Genomic DNA, 20,110 nt, shown 5'->3' on the forward strand with positions numbered 1-20,110 from the left:
CTATGTTGGAGTTATTGCTACATTTATTTTTGCTATATTTAATGGTATTTCTTTAAAAAATATCTTCCCGTCTGATACTACTTGACCAATTGGAAAAAAACACTTGGTATGAATGTTCCTTTGGTTATCTTGCATTGATTGTGGGGATATTTTATCCGTCAAGAACATGGCCGCCGTTACTTAAAATATAGCATATGTGTAAGACAGTTTTTTTTTTTTTTTCATATATCTCCAAAACCGTAAGGTTAAGCCACGCTCTGACATAAGATAAAAGTGTCCGGCATAATGAGATCAGTCTGTGGTCGTATTTTCGTTTTAATCTGTTAAGCCATATTGGAGTTATTGGGGCTATTTATTATGTTATTTCTTTCAAAAATCGTCTTTGCCACTAGTTGGCCAATTGGAACCGAACTTGGTATGAATATTCCTTGGGATATCCTGCATAGAACTGTTGTGGAGATTTTTTATCCGTGAAAAAATAAAGCTGGCGTTACTAAAAATGGAACATAGGTGACAGACAGTAGATTGTTTTTTATTATATCCCCAAAACCGTAAAGTTTAGTCCATTTCTTTCAATTGCTGAAATGGTCCTTTTTATAAAGCTTACAAAAATTCAAGGAATAAAGTTTGTCACATAATTCCTTCTAAGAGCTATTGCCCTTGAAAGGTAAAAAATGACGGTGTTTTTTTTTTACATTTTTTAGCCAATATCTTGAAAATTATGATAGATAGACAGAAACTTTCAACAGCTGAAATGATCCTTACGATAAGTCCTACCAAAGTCTTCTTTAGTCAAAATTGTTGTACATCTCCTTGTTAAAGTCATTGTCCTTGAATGGCAAAATTTAACCTGGCGAGCGATTCATGCTTCTGGGAGTCTCTTCTTTACTTTCCTATTGCCCAACGTTATATTCCCTATTGCTTTAAACTTATATTAAATGGCCAGAAGTTTTGTGATGGCATATGATTGTAGCTTTCTTAATTAAAATTGTTTGTTGAAATGAATAAAAGGTGTGTGTTTTTCGCATGTCGCATCATATCTCAGAAACTATTAATGGTTATTGCATAAAAATTTAAACATTTGTTAGTTGTATTGGTATGAAGATCTGTACACTTTTTTGTGATGATTATTTATTTTATTTGGGGTTATTGAATTGTTATTTTAAGTTCGTATTTTTTTTTCAAATTTCAAATCCTCTGTAGTTTACCTTAAGTTTAACCTAACCAAAACCATATACCACCTGAAACATACACATGTACTGCTAAAAATTTCACAAGGGATTTACTACCTTGCAGTGCAGCACTAACACTCGGAATTTATCTACCCTAAAAAAAAGCCTGGGGAATCCTAAAAATTCTTTATTTAGACCATCTTTATTTATAGTTCTACCGAATTAGTTTTTTTTAATTTTAGGCAGCATGCTTTGGGCTCCAAATTGCCAGAATAAAATTCCCTTTTTCAAAAAAGTTCATTCATTTAAAAATTTTGTCAACTTTTTTTATAATGGCATGCTAAAGGGACTACTTTGTACCTGACGTAGGACTTCTTTTTTTTGCGATGATGCAATTGGTGGTCTGTAACCTGAAACTTAACACATTATTGTCACTTCGATTAAATCGGTTTATCTATTAGCTGATAAAACCTATTAAACAATGAACACTGAAACATAGGAAACAATTTTTGATTCGCCTCTTTATCAACTTCCTATTTTATGGAACTTTGAAATTTGACATGCAAAGTTTTCGTTGCAAAAATTTTTGCTCCCTTAATCTAAATCTTAAACTATTGCTTCAATTTAGTGTCATATAAAACATGTTGTTAGCATTTTTGTTGGTCTTTTATAAAAACTTCCTATTGAGCGGGAATAAGAAATGAGTCAGGATATACTTTGCATGACATCATGTACAACCCTGTGTTATTCCAAAAGCATTTTAAATTGCGACGTTACACGCGATGTTCGTCCATGAAACCGTAACAGAACGTCGAGATTACCAACGCAAGCTATTATGGAAAATATCGTTTTTAGCAAGTGGGACAATCTTGTAAGACTCCGAAAAAAGTGACGATGTTTTAATCTTATACAAAGGCAATGGTTAAAAATATAATAAAATTCTGAAAAATAACATTCTGAAAATTCTTGAAATTAAACACGTAAAAGGGCATTACTAAACAAACAATAGATGCTATCGTCAGTTAGTCTCGTATGTCGGACCAAAAATGGAAGTGCAACAATCCTATAAGTCTATGTCAAACAGTTTTGTGACGGACGTACAGACGAGTAGATGAAACATTTTTTTATTAGTAATTATAGGTAAATGTAGAAACGAGGCTATATCTAAGAACAGTATTTGGCAGTATTTTGACTTATCACGAGATAGGAAGAGGGGGCTGGGGTTGATATTTTTTTTTTTTAATTTCGAAACCCTTACTTGAAAACTCCAATTGTGAAATTTTGTGCGATTTGATTCGTCAAGTTTTTCATCTGTGTATGAGTTATCTGCTATCGAAATGCTCTAGTAGATGTGATGTAACTCAACAATATTATGAAGTCCTGTTGTCAAAAATATACTTGTTCAGTACATGCTCGACTTTAACGGACATTTAGGGAATCGGCAAGATATAGACTACTTAAGTTGATTGCGTTCCCCACAAATAGAATGTAAATGAAGTGAAATTTATTTTGGAAACCACTTTATAAAGTTTCTTAAGGATGCGAAGCTGTGCGTCGATAACTTCACATATATATCGACTACGGGAAAATTTGTTCTATAATCTGAATTATCTACATATTCAATCTTCCGTAAATGTTGACCAGCAGGCACCTTTGCTGTATTTGTAAAAGTAGCAGTTTGGTGTAATTATTGAACAAATAACAAAATGAACTGAAAAGCTCCTAATTACTGGTTCACGATCCTTGACGTCCATCATTCACGATCACGCTGTAGTACTTGACTTATATTATCGATCTCCTCTCGCTTGACAGTAAGATACCATGTTATGTGACAAGAAAAGAGCATCTAATAGATTCGCTACTGATTTTTATTTTTATAAAATTGGAAAAATCTTGGCCCATTTGTATTTCGTTAATTCATTACTTATAGATATGAGAGGTTTTCAGTATCAGAGCGAGATGATGTGATTATAAGAAGGCAAAGCAATAAGTCTTTTGAATACAAATATAAAAGTAGGCTCAGTAGCTGTAGCTAATATATCACCTTTTTCCTTCTATAATAAGTGATACTCAAAAGGGTTTTATTAAGGAAAGATTTACTTATCTTATTATTTATCGTATTTTTTTTTCATTATTTTCCGTTATATTACATACAGTTAGTCCTTTATCATATTGGTTTATCATAATTTATTTAGGCTGACATCTTTTTACAGAGAACAAAAATGAGTCCTACCAGAGAAAGTCAAATATCTACGACTCATACAACAAGAAAGAAACCTTACAGACAAGAGAAACTGATGATGAATATGAGTTTGACACTGACAACTGCTCAGATGAAGAAGATCAGTATGCTTCAATTCGGGAGTCCCAGCTTGTCACTACAATCTTACCACATGATAACCAATATAGTACATCAAACCTGTACAACACTGGTAGTTACACATACAATCACATTACTAGAGAGGGAGCAGATTGTAGTCCAGGGGTACTGAAGACTAGGGAAAACTACACACACAACTTTGGGACGACTTTTGCTACTTTTCAGGATCAGTGACTTAAGTCCGGGGAAAATTATGATGTAGATGTTAGAATTTATATTGGTTACCATTTTCTTTTTTTTTTGTCTTGCTATAGGGTGAGTAGTTTGTAATACTGGGAGTTAATGATATGGAGAATAGACACAGAATATTTGGAAAGACATTTGCGGCCTTTCAGGATTAGTGGCGTTATTTCGCGAAATCTTGTTTAATAGTACACAAAGCATATAAGTATTTAGATTGGTATTTGTTACACAATCTTTTTGCTACTATTTTCTCTAACTTGATTACAATTGTACAGAAGTTGCTTATATATATTTGTATTTATTTCAAATTGTTTGAGTTGTGTAAATGTGAATTAGGGAGCAATCATTTGATTTTTTTCATTCCTTTTTATTTTAAGAAACATTTAGGTCCTGTCGTTTTCAAAATAACGTTTTCTGAGGGGTTATTAAAAATCTAAGTAGTGCTATTTTTCGACAATAAGAGATCCTGTCTTTATATTTCTTTTATTCTGGTCTGTTATGAATTTTTATTTCAGAAAAAATGAATCATACCTTTGTATTTCAAAATTCAATCTAACCCGCTATAAAAAAAAAACAAATGGTAGTTCTCTTGCGATTTGTTTTATCAATTTCTTATGAACCTTTTTTCAAACATTTCTGAAATATTGTATAATGTATTTATAATTTATTCAGAGGGATCGGTAATACAGTGGGTTGAAGCTGGACAAACTACTCAGAAAATGTTAGAAAGACGTTTGCTGTCTTTCAGTATTAATTCGCGAGATCTTGTTTATCAGGACACAAAGCATACAAGTAGTTATATTTGTATTTGTAACCACATCCTTTTTCCTTATTTTATCATGTTTGAAATTGAAGAGAAGTTTATTGCATAAATGTGTTCTCTTTTAATTGTTGGTATTGCGAAAATGTGAGTTTGGAAGCACCCATTAAATTTTTATTTGGGTCAAGAATGAAATTTTCTCTCTTTCCTTGTTATTTTGAGATAATACAGTCTTGTTTTTTTTTGTTTTTTTTCAAAGCAGCGTATTTCCTATCATTATTATTTTACCTTTTTTAATATCTTTACAATAATATATCACAACAAAGAGTTCCTGACTTTTCAGTTTTCCCTTTTGGTCTGTCCTGCCTTTTTATTTAAGAAAAAAAATAAGTTCTGCCTTTAAATTACAAATTTCAACCCAGCCCTCAATAAAAAAACATATTTTCATTCCTTTGTGAATTCTTAAATCACATTCTCATGAACTTTTTATTTCTAACATTTTGGGAAATATTGAACAGTATATTTAGATTTTAAATGTTTCCCCGTTTTGCTCCGGAAATCCGCTAATAACTTTCAAAATATCAATATACATTTTGTAAAAACATGTTTTGAATGGGGAGGATATTGTTACTTGAATAAACACATGTAATTGTATTGATACAAGGGCTATAATTCACAAAATGAAATAACAAGATCATACTTTGGAATTCAAAATATAAAACTTTGTTCTATTGAATTATGTATAATTAATTATTCACTTGAAGTATTCCAGGAACATGACAATTGTGTACACCTTATAGTTCTCTCTACAATCATATTGTTAACTTGAACATTTATTTACCCCTTACACTTTCTCATTGTTCTTAGATTTCTAGAGTTGTCATGGCCACAACTTTTGTACAGAGTATTATATGATATTTGTAAGTTACTGCGGACCTTGGTACACAATGATGAATGACACCAAACGCCCAGTTTTCACTGATTCAGCATTTTTCGATGTCATACTATAAGGGTGTATAAACATGCGTAATCTTACCAATCTGTTTTGGTCAGTGTTGTTTGTAAAATGTTTGTTTGGATTGTCTGTTACTCGAGAGGTAGAGATCTGTAAAGTAGCCTTTAAATAATATAATGACTTCGGCCAAATGATAAATTATTACAACGATACAACGGAAGTCCATAATATCAAACCTGATCCATATTGTATATCAAAATATTTTTTTCACTAGTATGCAAGTTCACATAACAATTTAGATATCCTTATAAGTAACTCTTACATAATTATCAATATACTTTATAGATATTATTATTTAAGCTTTGTTTCATCTTGATTTATTTTACAAATATAATAACATGATTTATAATCTGTCACAAATTAATAAAGCTCAATTAATGTCACAATACAAGTGTTGAAAACTAACATGCTATACCCTAATTTCTTAGATAACAACTTATGAAAACCATACTAAATATTACAATTACAATAAAGTCCACTCTGTGATAATGATTCTTGGTGATCTAATTGCAGCGAAGGGTCAAGCATGGTGCTCAAATAGCAAAACAAAAAAAATGACAATCAGACTTTAATTAAACAACTGCAAAACAGCAACTTGTCTTGGTATTTCATTATATGTACTAATATACGCAAAAGCATTTGACCTATAACCTTGGTTCCCTTGATTACTCTTTGACAAACATGTATTACTGATACCGTACTTGAAAGATATTAGTCGTTTTTCTATTTGACTCTTCCTGTTTGCAACATCAAAGAACGTACAAGTGTTACAAACACATCTAAGTGTCCGTATTTGACTAATTACATTGGTAAATTAAGTTTTATTTTTGGTGTGTACCAGGAAATATTTGTAGGAAATACAGTAATTAATTTTACAATTCAGCACACAACTGATAGCGACACGTTTGACTAGAGAAACGCTACATGTAACAATGGAGTCAATAATACACTATTTCTACACAGCTGTATCTAGAATTTAACCATGGATGACGATACACTATTTCTACACAACTGTATCTAGAATTTAATCATGGATGGCGACGTAAGAAGCTTTTAAAGATAAATAACATAATTTATATTCCTCATTAAATTTGAACTTACTTGTAAGCAAGAACCAATGATGTTGATAGATTGAGTAGTTAATTTACGATGTTTCTTACTTCAAAAACTCACAGACCACAATAAATGCAGTCATTTCTTAAAAATGAACAAATACACATAAAAATAAACGCTAATGGCGAAGTTAGCAATAACTTGTTATGAGTCAGTTTTGCATGTTTGTTAATCTTCATAATGTCAGTAAGAAACCTACAACATACTGAGTGTTATTTTGTTAAACTTAAGCTTAAAAATGTACGGACTCCGTCCATGAGACCACAGCCATGGTAATCATATTCGGCTAGTTATAAGAACATTCAGTGTAAACATGAGGTAGTACTATACAGTTAGGTCAATTCGGGTCTTATTTTGTTGAAAAAGACTGTTATGAGACAGTCTAAACAAAAATTTCTATTTTTTCAAATACATATCTTCTTATCTTGGTTGTGTGGGGGTTCAAGTAATGTATAGGTGAATAAGTGAATATTGTTATTAAAACCAGTAGCCATAGTAACGTACTGAAAAAATATACATGTATTTTGGATTTTTAATACAAGTCAGGGGTGCACTTTCAAAACTAACAGACAAATACTATGTTTTATAAAATATCAGGCAATTAGAAACTACCACAGGAGGAAAGCATGCATAGAGGAGATGGGAAATGAGTAAAAATAAGAACACCCTTTTCCATGTATTTTCTTGCAACTTCAGTTGGTGCAAAATTGGATATTTTGAAAACCAGGCAGCTGATACTGAGGAGAGAACGTGGGGACTGAAACAATCCGAATACCTTTCTTCACTTAAATTATATTCATTCCATCTGTTTACGTATGTGAATGTGACATGGTTTAAGGTGCCGTGTAGTATAACGATGTCCCATCCGAGCTCTGTATTGCGATTCGCTTAATACACATAAGTTTGCTTTTTTTAATGCCGAAAACAAGCGCTGTTGATACCCGCGAACAAAGAATATAAACAAACGCTCGATAAAGCTTGTAATGATCATCAACAAAAATATGCCAATGATCTAAGAAATATTTCTAAAAAGGGATAGAAAAGCTTTTCGGAAAATCTTAAATAGTCTTGGTGGGAATAAAAAGAACAACGAACAAAATAATACATCTCTGCAAGCATTATATGATCATTTTAAACAGCTAAATGAATATATGCCGCTGAGGTTTGGGGTTTGGAAAATAAAGATACGTCACAGATGCTTAAGGATAAATTTAGATAGCTTTTTTAGTTGTTTTCTAGGTGTATTGAATATGATATTTGAGGCAAAATAGACCAAATTGAGAATTATGATATGCCAACCATTGCCTGATTCCTACACAGAATGGTACTTAAAAATATAATTTTCCTGTGATAAAACACGACTAATAGATTATCAAAAGCAAAAAATGGCATTTTGATAATAACATTTTTAGCAAAAATTCAAAACAAAAAAAAATATTCCCGGGTCAGATTGGAACAAAAAGCAATCGTATTTAAACTAATGCAGTGTACGAGTGTCAATCCAGACAACATTTAGCTGCTAACAGTATTCAATCGAAATTGAAATACAATCCGCACACAAAGCCGTATTGGAAATATAGGTAGAAGAGGGCCGTCATCGAGGCACGTCATACAGCTCGTACAAAAATTACAAGAAAGCCAAAAGTATATTTAGAAATGTACAACAAGCGGCATGTGAACAGTATATTCAAAAATGCTATGACGATCTTAACGAATCAGCAGAATGCGACATCAGACTATTTTGGAAGATAGTTAAACGTAATAAACATTCAAAAGCCCAAATATATCCGGAAATCCATCAAAAGGGAAAAAATTGTGATACTCCAGAATCAATTGCTAAAGGTTTTATGGACTACTTGAAGGACATGTATACAAACAAACACGATAATTTCGACTGCGATACAGAACTTTATATAGAAAGTGAATATTTAGGTATCCTTGAAGAATCTACATCTAATCCTGACGATTTAATAGGAGGAAGTATCACAGAACATCATTAGAACACTAAAGCTAGTGGTCATGACAGAATACTAAATGAACATTTCATAATAGTGAACTACATAGTAAAACTTGTCTTGCCTTTCTTGATAGCAGAAAAGGCTTTTGACACTGTTTGGAGGCGAGGTCTTATGTATAAATTGTATAAACATGGTGTTAAAGGTAAACTGTGGATAATTATTAATGATTTGCATTTAAATACACAAAGTGCTGTTGTAGTTAACCAACATCAATCAAAATATATTCCTGCTTTATGAGTAAGGCAAGGTAGTGTTCTGTCTGGCTTACTCTATTTGGTTTTAATAAATGATTTAATCTGTGAAATAGAAACATGTAATAGAAAGATGGGCATTTTCAATCTTAATAGTTGTGCTTCAGTCCTTGCTGATGACATAGCGTGCATTGCAACATCGCCGGTAGCGCTACAATGTATGATAGATGTCGGTTTTAGATTCTCATAAAAATGGTGCTTTACCTTTAATGCAAACAAGTCATGTATAGTACAATTTTCGATGACTAATAAAGAAAAACAGTCAGATTTTTCATGGAATATTGGTGATGAAACGATTCCGTATTCTGCCAATTATTCGAATCTTGGTATAGATTTGACGTCCAACTTTAAATCTAGAGAAAGGACCGAGAAGGCATGTAGAAAAGGAAAACATGTTTATTTTGCTTTAAATGGTGTTTTTTTTCTCAAAGAACGAATCCTATGGTGTTAGTTAGATTATACAAAACTGTCGTATTACCAAGTGTGATGTTTGTTTGCGAGTTGTGGAACAAACTCGAGTCTGTGGAAATATCATTTCTGAACTGTTTCCAACATTTATCGTTAAAAACATACTTGACCTTAAAAAACTGCCACCAGATCAGATATGTGCGAAAGTATTGTTGGCCTATCACCAATAGTGAGTTCTATACGTAAAAGAAAACTATTTTTTGCTTCAGATATTGTGTTCTCTTAACAGTACGTACTTGACAAAACAAATTTTCCTAATGAGACTTTTTTCCTGTCTCATGGATAACAACATAAATCAATACGGTTTTATTCCAGGTATCATGAGTATCCTGTGTACCTACGAACTAACTGAATATCTCTCAGAATATGTAAGGGAAAGAGTCTTTCCCTCAAAATCACGATGGAAACAAATTGTACACAAAACAATAGATAATATACAACAAAGCAATAGATGATATACAACTCAATGACTGGAGAAAACGCATTTCAGCCGATCCCAATTTTAATCGTTTTGCGAATATTCATAAAACTGTGTCAGTTGCGAGTTTCTGGAAAAATGCAGCCATTTAAAGACATTAGAAATGCATACATTATTACTTAACTCATAACTGAAATTCCTTATTCAACCGGCCATGTAGTCTGCGATGTTTGTAACCTCAATTATACCGAAGTCAGGTTCACGCGTGCTGTGCTTGATCTTGCATAGAGGTATACCGTGAGATATGGAGGGAGGTAATAATAAAGAACTGCCACTGTGTCTTGAACTATTTTCATACGACGACGAAACGTTATTTCAAACTTTTCTCGGTCGTGAGCCTATATTTAGTTTCGAAAGCGGTGATTATAAATACTTTGTTCAACTATACCACTCGCATGTTGCACAATGTGTCGCCAAGTTCGGCCAATCGATAAAACTGATTCTTTAGTAATGCACGACGTGTCATCAGCAAATCATTTATTTGAGTAAATTTTATAACTTCTTTATGAGATCGCATTGTGTATAGTATGTGTGATGATATATATGTATACTTCGTCATTACTTGTGTTTTGTTCTTCTCTCCTTTAATTTAGTGTTGCTTTAATATAACGCTTCATTGTATAATCTCATTCATGAGGAAATAAATATATGAATAAATGGATCAATAAATGCTTATAGAAAATGTGTATTTTCATTATTCACAGTACGTAAAAATCATATACTGTAATGGTTGCAGATGTGCTTCCATGGGAAATCCCGATTCAAAGTGTTCTATTTAGACCAAAAATGCCGAAAATGCATTTTCTACGAATTTTGTTGCAAATGTTTGTACTTTTCATTCATCCAAATATTCACAAATTTGCATTTTAGGGACCAGTAAGAGGTTTTATTTCTAAAGACTCCAATGAAAATTCTGGAAATGTGGACACTTTTTTTAATTTGTTCCCCATGCATGGTCAGAACCCTTTGGAAAATGGCTCAGGTCCTTTAAATGGATTTCATAATTGATTGATAGATTGATTATCTTTATTTCCACCAGTATTGATGAGTTTACATTTTAACAATAATTATTATACAAACATTACATAATACATGATTTACTAAACAAACACATCAAAATGTAAATACAGGCGAAAAAAAATACATATCGATACAAAATAAGGGCATCAGTGCTCAAAATTAAGTCTGTAACATTTCAAAATATCTTTAAACTTTATATGCATGTCATAACTATGATCTGCTAAGCAGTACATCAGAGTTTTCCAAATTTCTGAATCCATTGTTTCTACAAATTCAGTAATGCCACCAAGTAAAGTTATCAATATATCATCATCTTCCTGCATTAAGAAGCAGACTGATTCTTGGATTTGTAGCACGTCAACTATTGAATAGAACATTTTGTTTCTTGCTTCTATCATATCATTACAGTTCAACAGTAAGTGTTTCACGATATCAATATCAAAATAATTGTACAAAGTACATGGGCAATCTATTTCCATACACCCGAGTTTCACAAGTAATAGTTTTTCTTTCAATTGTGGGTTTATTGATGCGAGACGATGGAGTCTGTGTTATGTTAGTTTGTCATGAATTTTAAAGAACCTGTCAAGTTCTGATCGGTGTTCTTCAGAAGATTTCCACTTTGATTCTTCGCGAATTTCTAATGGCTGGTGCGTAATTTTAGACCACAGTCTTTTTTTTTCTGGGATATTAGTCTCTTCAATATAGCATTCGAGAAATGATAACATACCGTATTTCATTAAGGTTCTTATTAAGTCATATGCTACTGAATCCTGATTTATGTCACCACTAAGTATTTGACCCAAACGGAAGTTAAATATTTGTTTATGTGTTGTGTCGTGCTTAGCTCTACATAACCTTCCAAAGAGCAGTAATTTGCATTTTAAGGACCAATAAGAGGTTTTAACTCTAAAGACTCCAATGAAAATTCTGTACATTTGAATACTTTTTTTAAATTGGCCTCACTCATGGCCAAAACCCTTTGGAAAATGGCACAGGTTCTTTAAATGGATTTCATATGTAAAATCTATATTTTACGATTATGGTTTAAGTTTCATGCGGAATTATAATTATCAAATACCGATGGACAGATTGTTATAAAAAAGTCACATCAAGCAAAATCTGAATAATTGTTGACTTCAATCTTGTAGCAACATAGCCTTGCTCCAGAAGCCTACTTTTTAGAAATATAGCGTGATACAAAACGTCTGCGTAGTTTTGGCAAGCTCTGGCATAACGTATGAGTTGTGATATGAAAACTCCATACGCAGGTTCTGAAGGGATGTTGCAACAGATGAAAGAAAGTTGACAATTTTGAATGAAAAGTCATCACGTTTGTCGTAAAGTTTGGTGAATAGTTTTCCCTTACCATCGATTTCTACGTGCAGGTCAAGATATGAGGCTGACTTCACATTATCTGGAGTATCCTTTATCTCAAGTTCTTATCGGTAGATGCGATGTACCAAATCCCCGAAATTAGGATTGTTTAAATATAATACGTCATCTATATTGCGGAAACTGAGATTAAAGGATCTAGCTAAACGATAATTCTTTCAGATCAGATCAGCTATAAAGTCAGCCTCATTAGAGTGAAGGAAATGATCCTTATGATAAGTCCTACCAAAGTCCTCTTGAGTCAAAATTGATGGACAACTCCGTGTTAAATTTATTGCCCTTGAAAAACAAACTTTAGCCAGGTGAGCGATTTAGGCTCCTGTGAGGCTGTTGTTATTGATACTTTTGTTTCAGTAAACCCTATGTGCTTATCACTTACTTTTGGATTTTGAACTAGCTTACTGAAACATTTACGATTACTTTTTCGATGCAGCTTGTGGTCTTGTGTCCGATTGTAAAGGTGCTGTATGTTGGGCTTTTCCCATCATTTAAGACCGTGTGGTGACCTGTAGAAGATTTGTCATTGCTTGGCTTTTGGTGGATGACTGTTTCATTGGCAATCATACCACATCTCCAATTTTTATATTGGCTGATTTCATGTAGACTACAGGAAAATTAGAAATTACTTCCTACATCAACATATTGAAATTACTGGAACAGCGAAATCGGCAAATTGTATGTCAGAACCGAACATTTTATATGCATTGGATTTTTTTAATTACAAAATTTAGCCCCACTGGAAAAGATTAACTTAACCATGGACAGGGAAAAATATGATTCCTAATTTCCCCGTCACTTAAAAATGCAGATTTGCCGGTGAAAAAAAAGGCAATGATTTCGTGCTTGCGCAAGAAAAAAAATCAACAAATTTTTTATGTTTTACTATTTATTGTATTTTTCAATGAAGAGGAGAAAGCGACATAACTGGAAATTTTCGTGTATTACCACTGCAAAAATTTACACTCCCCATGATTTTTTAATAATTGACATCTTCGATGGATTAATAAAATCTTGGAGGGAAAATTGAATGAAATTGTAGCATGGTTGATTGGATAAATACATTATTATCTGAGTAAGATAACATACATGAGGTGTGAATGCTCGGCGACGAAAATGTAGCATGAAATAAACTACCAGATGAAAGCAATGAAAAGTACATGTATAAGTTCGATATATAACTGATACTAATTTTTGAACAGGTGATAGGAAAAAGCTCACTTCACTCTTTATATTGACCGCATATTTAACTGAATCAAACATGGTTAGGTACGGCGCGATTGTTTAATTATTTTATTGGTTATTTTGGTTTAACGTGTCTTAGTTTTCCTTTCCTCTTTCATCTACCCCGGACTTGACTTTTTTATGAGCAACTCGGCGGATGTTTCTAGAAAAGCAGAGGACGCTACCCGTCAAGTGCTCCCAGTGGAGTCCGAGTTGTTTATTCACTATTGTTACTTTATATGTATTTTTGTATATATATTTTTTGTTATATTATGTTTTTGTCGTGTTTGTTAGACTGTTTTCAATGTCTGGTCTTTGTCACTGGATTACATTCTTTTGATTCCCGCTAGAATCTTGATTCCCTTGATTCACCTTTCAATGTAATCTGGGAGGGACTTTGTAGCATGGTCGACTAATTGTAGTTTTGGAAGGTTTACATACTTGCACTAAAAGATGAACGCCGGGAAATACGAAATCTTACAACAATTGGAAAGGTGTCAGGTTTTAATGCATCGATATTGTCGATTTTTTCTCACCTAGGTATTGTGTACGGTCCCAGTGAATTATATAAATGTTCTTAATACTGGCCAGACTACAGTTTCAATACCTTCACATAACGGAACACGCACTTTTATATCACTGCAAGTCATGGGACATTGATTCTTTTATATTCAATATGAGGCATTCATATTTTTCACGCAAGTTTCAAAATATTCACTGGTGTCCCCTGCTTTATAAATATTGCACCGTCCCTTATCTCTTTAAAAGAACTGTTAAAAAATTCTAACATTCAATTTACTTAAATTTCTTATGGATTCCAGTCCAAATATAAAAAAAGAGTTAAATAATAATAAAGACTTTTTTGTTTCAAACATTACTGAGAAACGGACGTCTTTTTGGCATAACTATTATCCTTATAAACTTACACAATCTTTCTATAAATGTATATATTTATATGGATAAAGTTTTAACAATGTCGGTACAATGCTTTCCTCAAATTTTTGTTTCAATACCACATCCCAATTAAGTTTTTTAATCAATCAATAATTAAATTAAGGCCCTATAAAGAAATAATTTCCACATAGTTATAACTGAAATTTGTTTGAAAAAATACTACCCTTTGCCAACTTCAAAATAATTTTGACTGCGAGACGTAAAAAAAAATATTGCAAGCACAGTTCATTGATCGAATAATCAATGTTCCAGGCCTTAAACGATTTTCTCGACTATCGACAAAACTGGTGGACATACAGCTTTGACATCCCTCCTTTACCGCCTCAGATGAGATTATTTTTAGAATATCCATTCAATCTCCGTGGTAAATTAAAGAATAAACGCATATACAAACTGGAATCTTGTATGAAAATTAAATAAAAGTATAACTAGAAATATTTTACAACGATGTATGTAAAGTAATTCAATTTTCAGTATTAACGTAATTTGAGGTGTGAACTGTATGTTTTAACAAGTGTATATTACTCATCAATCAAACATCCAAGGGCGTACATTGTTATGTAAAATTTTTACCCTTAAGAACCTCTCGCATTGGCAAGATGTTAAGTAAATTGTATCCAAGTCATTGTGATGCAAATCGATTGTACGAAACAGTTCATGTTCTTGTAAGCACTGTACAGCGAGTACTTTCTTGGAAGAATTTATTGGCCTTTTGAATATAAACATAATAATAACGTGAGAGGTGCATACCCCTTAAAGGTGCCTCCCATATATGCTGCGTTTTATGTGTAGTAGCATTAATCTGTGAACGTTCAAAGGAAGGCAAGATTAAGGATATTTTCCGAATTCAATATGTTCATAGTGTCGGTGTATTTTAAGGTGGCCTTTGCGCTGATATGTGTCGGATTGGTTTTTGAATTAATTGGATTTGCATCGCCTTATTGGTATTCAACCCGTGTGAACAATGTTGGACTATGGCAGTCTTGCGATGATAGAATCTATCATGGTGACCAATGTCTTAGCTACAGTAAGTATTTAAGACGTGTTTAACACTGTATTAGATTGGTTCAAGGAAACTTCATACTAGTAATTTGTATTCCCAAAATCTTTATTTTATCATACTTTTCCCTTTTTTTTGTAGGGGCTACAACCGCTGTTAAAGCAGCCAGAGCGTTCTCTGCCATTGCTCTGATATTGTTTGTTGTCTTGGTGATTTTATTGCTGTTATATTGGTGCCAATGTCCAAGATCAGACCTCATTCTAGCCTCTATCATCATATGTTTTATCACAGGTTAGTATAAATTGTTATGTAGAACAGTGATGGCAACTCAAAGATGGCGCTCCTGACATTTATTATAAATCGATCCTTTGTTTAAAAAGCTCTATGCTATATAATCTACTGTTAGTTTGGTAAACTTTTTTTTTCGCATATTCAAATACTTCCACTTATGTTCGTGGGTTGTTAGACTTAATAAAATGAAATAAAGGTAAAGTCTAAGTCTTAAAGTCAAAGTCTTAGATCATAGGCATTTGTTTCATGTAAATTAAACCTTCATTTTTAGCTCACCTAGCCAAAGGCCATGTGAGCTATTGCCATCACTTGGCGTCCGTCGTCGTCGTCGTCCGTCGTCGTCGTCGTTAACAATTATACAAAACTCTTCTCCTCTGAAACTACTTGACTAATTAGAACCAAACTTGGTATGAATGTTCCTTGGGGTATTCTGCATAGAACTGATGTGGGGATTTTTTTTAGATTCGTCGATTAGCGTGGCTGCCGTTACTAAAAATAGAACATAGGGGTCAGACAGTAGTTTTTCATATATATCTCCTAAACCGTTAGGTTTAGCTTAATTCTAACGAGGCTAAAAGTGTTCAGCATGATGAGATCTATCTCTGGTCAAATTTTGGTTTTAATCCGTGAACCCATGTTGGAGTTATTGCCCTTTTTCAAAGATTTTTGCTATTTTTAATATTATTTCTTTCAAAAATCTTCTCCTCTGACACTACTTGACCAATTGGAACCCAACTTGGTATGAATGTTTCTTGGGGTATCCTGCATAGAACTGATGTGGGGATTTTTCATTCGTCGAAAAACGTGGCCGCTAAAAATAGAACATAGGGGTCAGACAATAGTTTTTCACATATATCTCCTAAACGGTTAGGTTTATCCAAATTCTTTCAATAGCTGAAGTGATCCATATTATTAGGACTACAAAAGTCTTGTCTTCAGACACATTGTAAGAGTTATTACCCTTGAAAGGGGAAAAATGACTTTTTTTAATAGTTTTCAGTCAATATCTTGAAAACTATGATAGATTAAAAGAAACTTTCAGTTGTTGAAAAGATCTTGTGATAAGTGCTACCAAAGACTTCTTGACTAAAAATTGTTGGACAACTTCTTGTTTAATTTATTGCCTTTGAAAGGCAAACAAAATTCAACAAGGTGAGCGATTCAGGCTCCTGGGAGCCTCTTGTTTATTCCGGTTGCCTATTCGTATAAATACAAATGCCTGTGGCTCCCTATGTACTGATACTATACTTCAGTGGAACAAGTATACCTATAGGTAAAGCTCCATCAATAAAAATGGCCCACATTACGAAGGACTTGATCATTTTAAATGCGCGACCGGAAATAAAACATGAGAAATTGGGATTTGCATGAAAAAACTCATTGTACTTTAACATTTCACTTTGTTTTATTGCTCGTCGACTTTGTTAAATTTCTGACAATAGCTAATTAACAATAGAACAGTCTAGTGAACTTTTGTTATGAAGCTTCGAATAAAAAAACATGAGTGTCTATTGATCTGTTGTCTGAGTGTCAATTGATCTGTTATCTTAATAGTGTTTATTTATCTGTTATGATTATGTTCTTGGTTATGTCGTTTTAACTATATATTGCGTCTTTCCCGTTTTCCAGCTGCGTGTGTGTTTATTGGGATCATCTGTTGGGTAACCAGATTTAGTTCTAATTTAAGTTGGGCATTCTATTTGTGTGTCATTGCCGGAATTCTAGCCGTCGTTGCCGGTGTATTGCTGATACCGGAGAGAAGAATCATCATTATTGGTAGAACGACAACAACTGGTGGAACAGCTGTCCGCACGGTCACTACTACACGAACTGTTACAGTACGATAGACATACAACATTATAACTCTTTTATATTCCTACAGTGTTCAGGCTTGGAGACATTTATATAAAGCAAAATTTATTTCAATGTAAACCTATGAAACGCCTATGACATAATTAAGAAGATATGTAGGCGTTCAGCTGAAAGGATGAAATGTGTTGTACACTAGTATAAAATTCAGTTAACCCCTCAACAGCCTCCCTTGTATCGATTCACGTGGTAATTGAACGTAGTATATCCTTGGTAACAACACATACGAATAAATATGGTATATATGCGGCTGTATTGATTTCAATACTCATTTTACTGTGTATTGAGAAGTAATTTTGACGTGGTTCATCAAAAACCTTCTACTGCTGTGTGACTTTTCATCTGTTAAAATGATCTTTAGAGTAGGACAGCTGCTGCTACTTAAATTTGATTTGGAGCATGATCTAACTGACAAATATATTGTGATATGAGTCATACTTTTTCCCATGACAAAGGTCACCAGCCCCAGATTAGAGTGAAAAACCGTTTGTGCCTTCCAACGCTCTCCGTGCTAAATATAGCATTTTGTCAGTTTAATCAGGAAATAGTGATTTGGCAGCGGTCTCTGTTTATGTTTATAAATTGATAAGTTTTCCAAGGTCGAACTTGAAGATGCAACTCTTAGTTGTTGTTAAAAAAAATGACGAGGCCTTCCATCTTTTCTATTGTTAAACTTGTGAAAAATGTTCGTTCTTAGTTGTTTCCTGCATTTTTATCCACCTTATTATACCTCATATATTTTATATATAAATAGCGTTACTAGTAAGCTTATATTTTTTATAAACCAAAGGCTTTTAAGTTGTGCAATAATGACCAAATATATGCAATGATTAGTGTCAGTTTTGCTATTGCGTAGAATGCTTTGTGTATTTTTTCTTCGTTTTACAATAAATAGTTAATATACAGTATACTGTATGTTTTTTTCTCTCTACAAAATCACAATGACACCCGATGAGCTTATTACAAATATCATGACTCTTGTTGATCCCACTAGTATTTTCTAAGATTTTGCTGCCCTCTCATACCCAAAATGATTTATCTTACTTTTCGAGATTACATTTGTTTTTATACGACTGCATAACACAAATTGCGATCGTTTAATGGTATGGCACTGTCGTCCATGTTACCGTCTGTAGACACTTGGTTTTGGAGTGATATTTTTAATATTGGTAATTTTTTTTCAATTTCCAAATTGATATTGATTTGATTATAACCCCAACAGTTTTAGAATTAGGGACTCAAAAGGGGCCAAAAACAAGCATTTCATACAATTTAACTATATTGCTCTAGTAAAAACAAAGAAATTAATAATAACAGCACTGCCAAAAATTATGAAAGAACTTAGGTGTTTGAATTTATATGTTTTTTTTTCGGCAGCGTTTAAGGTCTCACCTTCCTCATATTATTCTGTCATTGTGCTTGGAGTCGGGTGTTTTAGAAATGGTAGCAAAATTGTTTGTCAGAAGTACTTAGTTTATCCCCTATAAAACTTGTGTCCAATATGAATCGTATCCACATTGGTCCTCAAATGTACAGGGTTCAACGAGCTGTGGGGATATTAGTCCCGTTAAGGGTATTGTCTAGTTAGATTTTGGATTTATTATAATTATACTGTCAGCAAAATGCTCTGATCTAAATATCGACAAAAAATACGAAGCATCAAATCCAAGTACATGGGTAAAACGTAAAAACTGGAGACTATCTACATACACGATTTAGACAACATGATAAAACATACTTACAAATAAAAAGTGAAGATAATGAAAATGAAAACAAGTCAGCACCCACAAAAAACATCTCCTGTTTTTGTATTATAAAGCAGTTAAAATAATTATGAACTCCTACAAAAATCATGGTTTATTATCCTGTTTTGCCAGTCGAACCCGTCAACTTGAAAGAGAATAAAATCTAAACGTCTTTAGGATTCAGCAAAACTTGTTTAGTTCATGGGAAAAATAGACAGGTCTCCATTTGTTACAAGTTGTATCCACAAAGTGGGTTTTCCAAAATATACTTCTTAGCTATGTGAAGTAGGTAGGTAGGTAGGTATGAAAGAACCTCTGTGTTCTATTAAACACTGAAATTAGCAAAGTTTGATATTGTTATGATTTTTTTTTAGTCCATTTAAATTTATTTGATTAAGCAAGCACAAATATTACCAAGATCGATAGAAGCCCTTGGTTTTGACCTCTGAGTTGCCTGATTCTGGAGCAAAATATCTCACATGCTTTCAAAAACAGGCAGTTGTATGGTAATTTTTGTAAACAGGAAAAGCAGTAGTGATGAACTCTCACAAAGACTGTTACAAAATATATTTCCCACTTAAATATAAACAAAATTAAGTACGGACAAAGACATACCCTAGTCTCATGTGTCAATGTTGAATCACTTGCATTAGATACCAATCACTTTATTATCAAGACGAGACTGGGATTTCCACACTTGAAAGAATTTTGTCTGATCCTCCATCCTCACAATTTCAGGGCCCTAGCGTCTACTTCTTGTCCGTGAGAACCACCCCA

The 20,110-nt window shown here is 33.1% G+C and overlaps 2 protein-coding genes across 2 annotated transcripts in view; both read left to right on the forward strand.

Moving 5' to 3' along the window:
* The window catches only part of LOC148624205 (uncharacterized), a 52,202-nt gene extending 46,471 nt beyond the window's left edge, over positions 1-5,731 (forward strand). Inside the window, exon 8 of the mRNA XM_088566732.1 lies at positions 3,386-5,731. Coding sequence (XP_088422858.1) covers positions 3,386-3,726 — 341 coding nt within the window. The 3' untranslated portion in view covers positions 3,727-5,731. The remainder of the gene's footprint in view (positions 1-3,385) is intronic.
* A 9,321-nt stretch (positions 5,732-15,052) lies between these two features.
* On the forward strand, positions 15,053-18,496 carry LOC148624207 (uncharacterized). The gene is made up of 3 exons (XM_088566733.1): positions 15,053-15,455; positions 15,570-15,719; positions 17,349-18,496. The coding sequence occupies exons 1-3, from the start codon at positions 15,281-15,283 to the stop codon at positions 17,564-17,566; spliced, it is 543 nt and encodes a 180-aa protein (XP_088422859.1). The 5' UTR covers positions 15,053-15,280; the 3' UTR covers positions 17,567-18,496.
* Positions 18,497-20,110: the final 1,614 nt, after the last annotated feature.

The sequence above is a fragment of the Perna viridis genome, chromosome 2 (assembly GCF_037379345.1).
Source record: "Perna viridis isolate PV_CMFRI_1.1 ecotype Kerala chromosome 2, ASM3737934v1, whole genome shotgun sequence".
NCBI classification, from domain to species: Eukaryota; Metazoa; Mollusca; class Bivalvia; order Mytilida; family Mytilidae; genus Perna; species Perna viridis.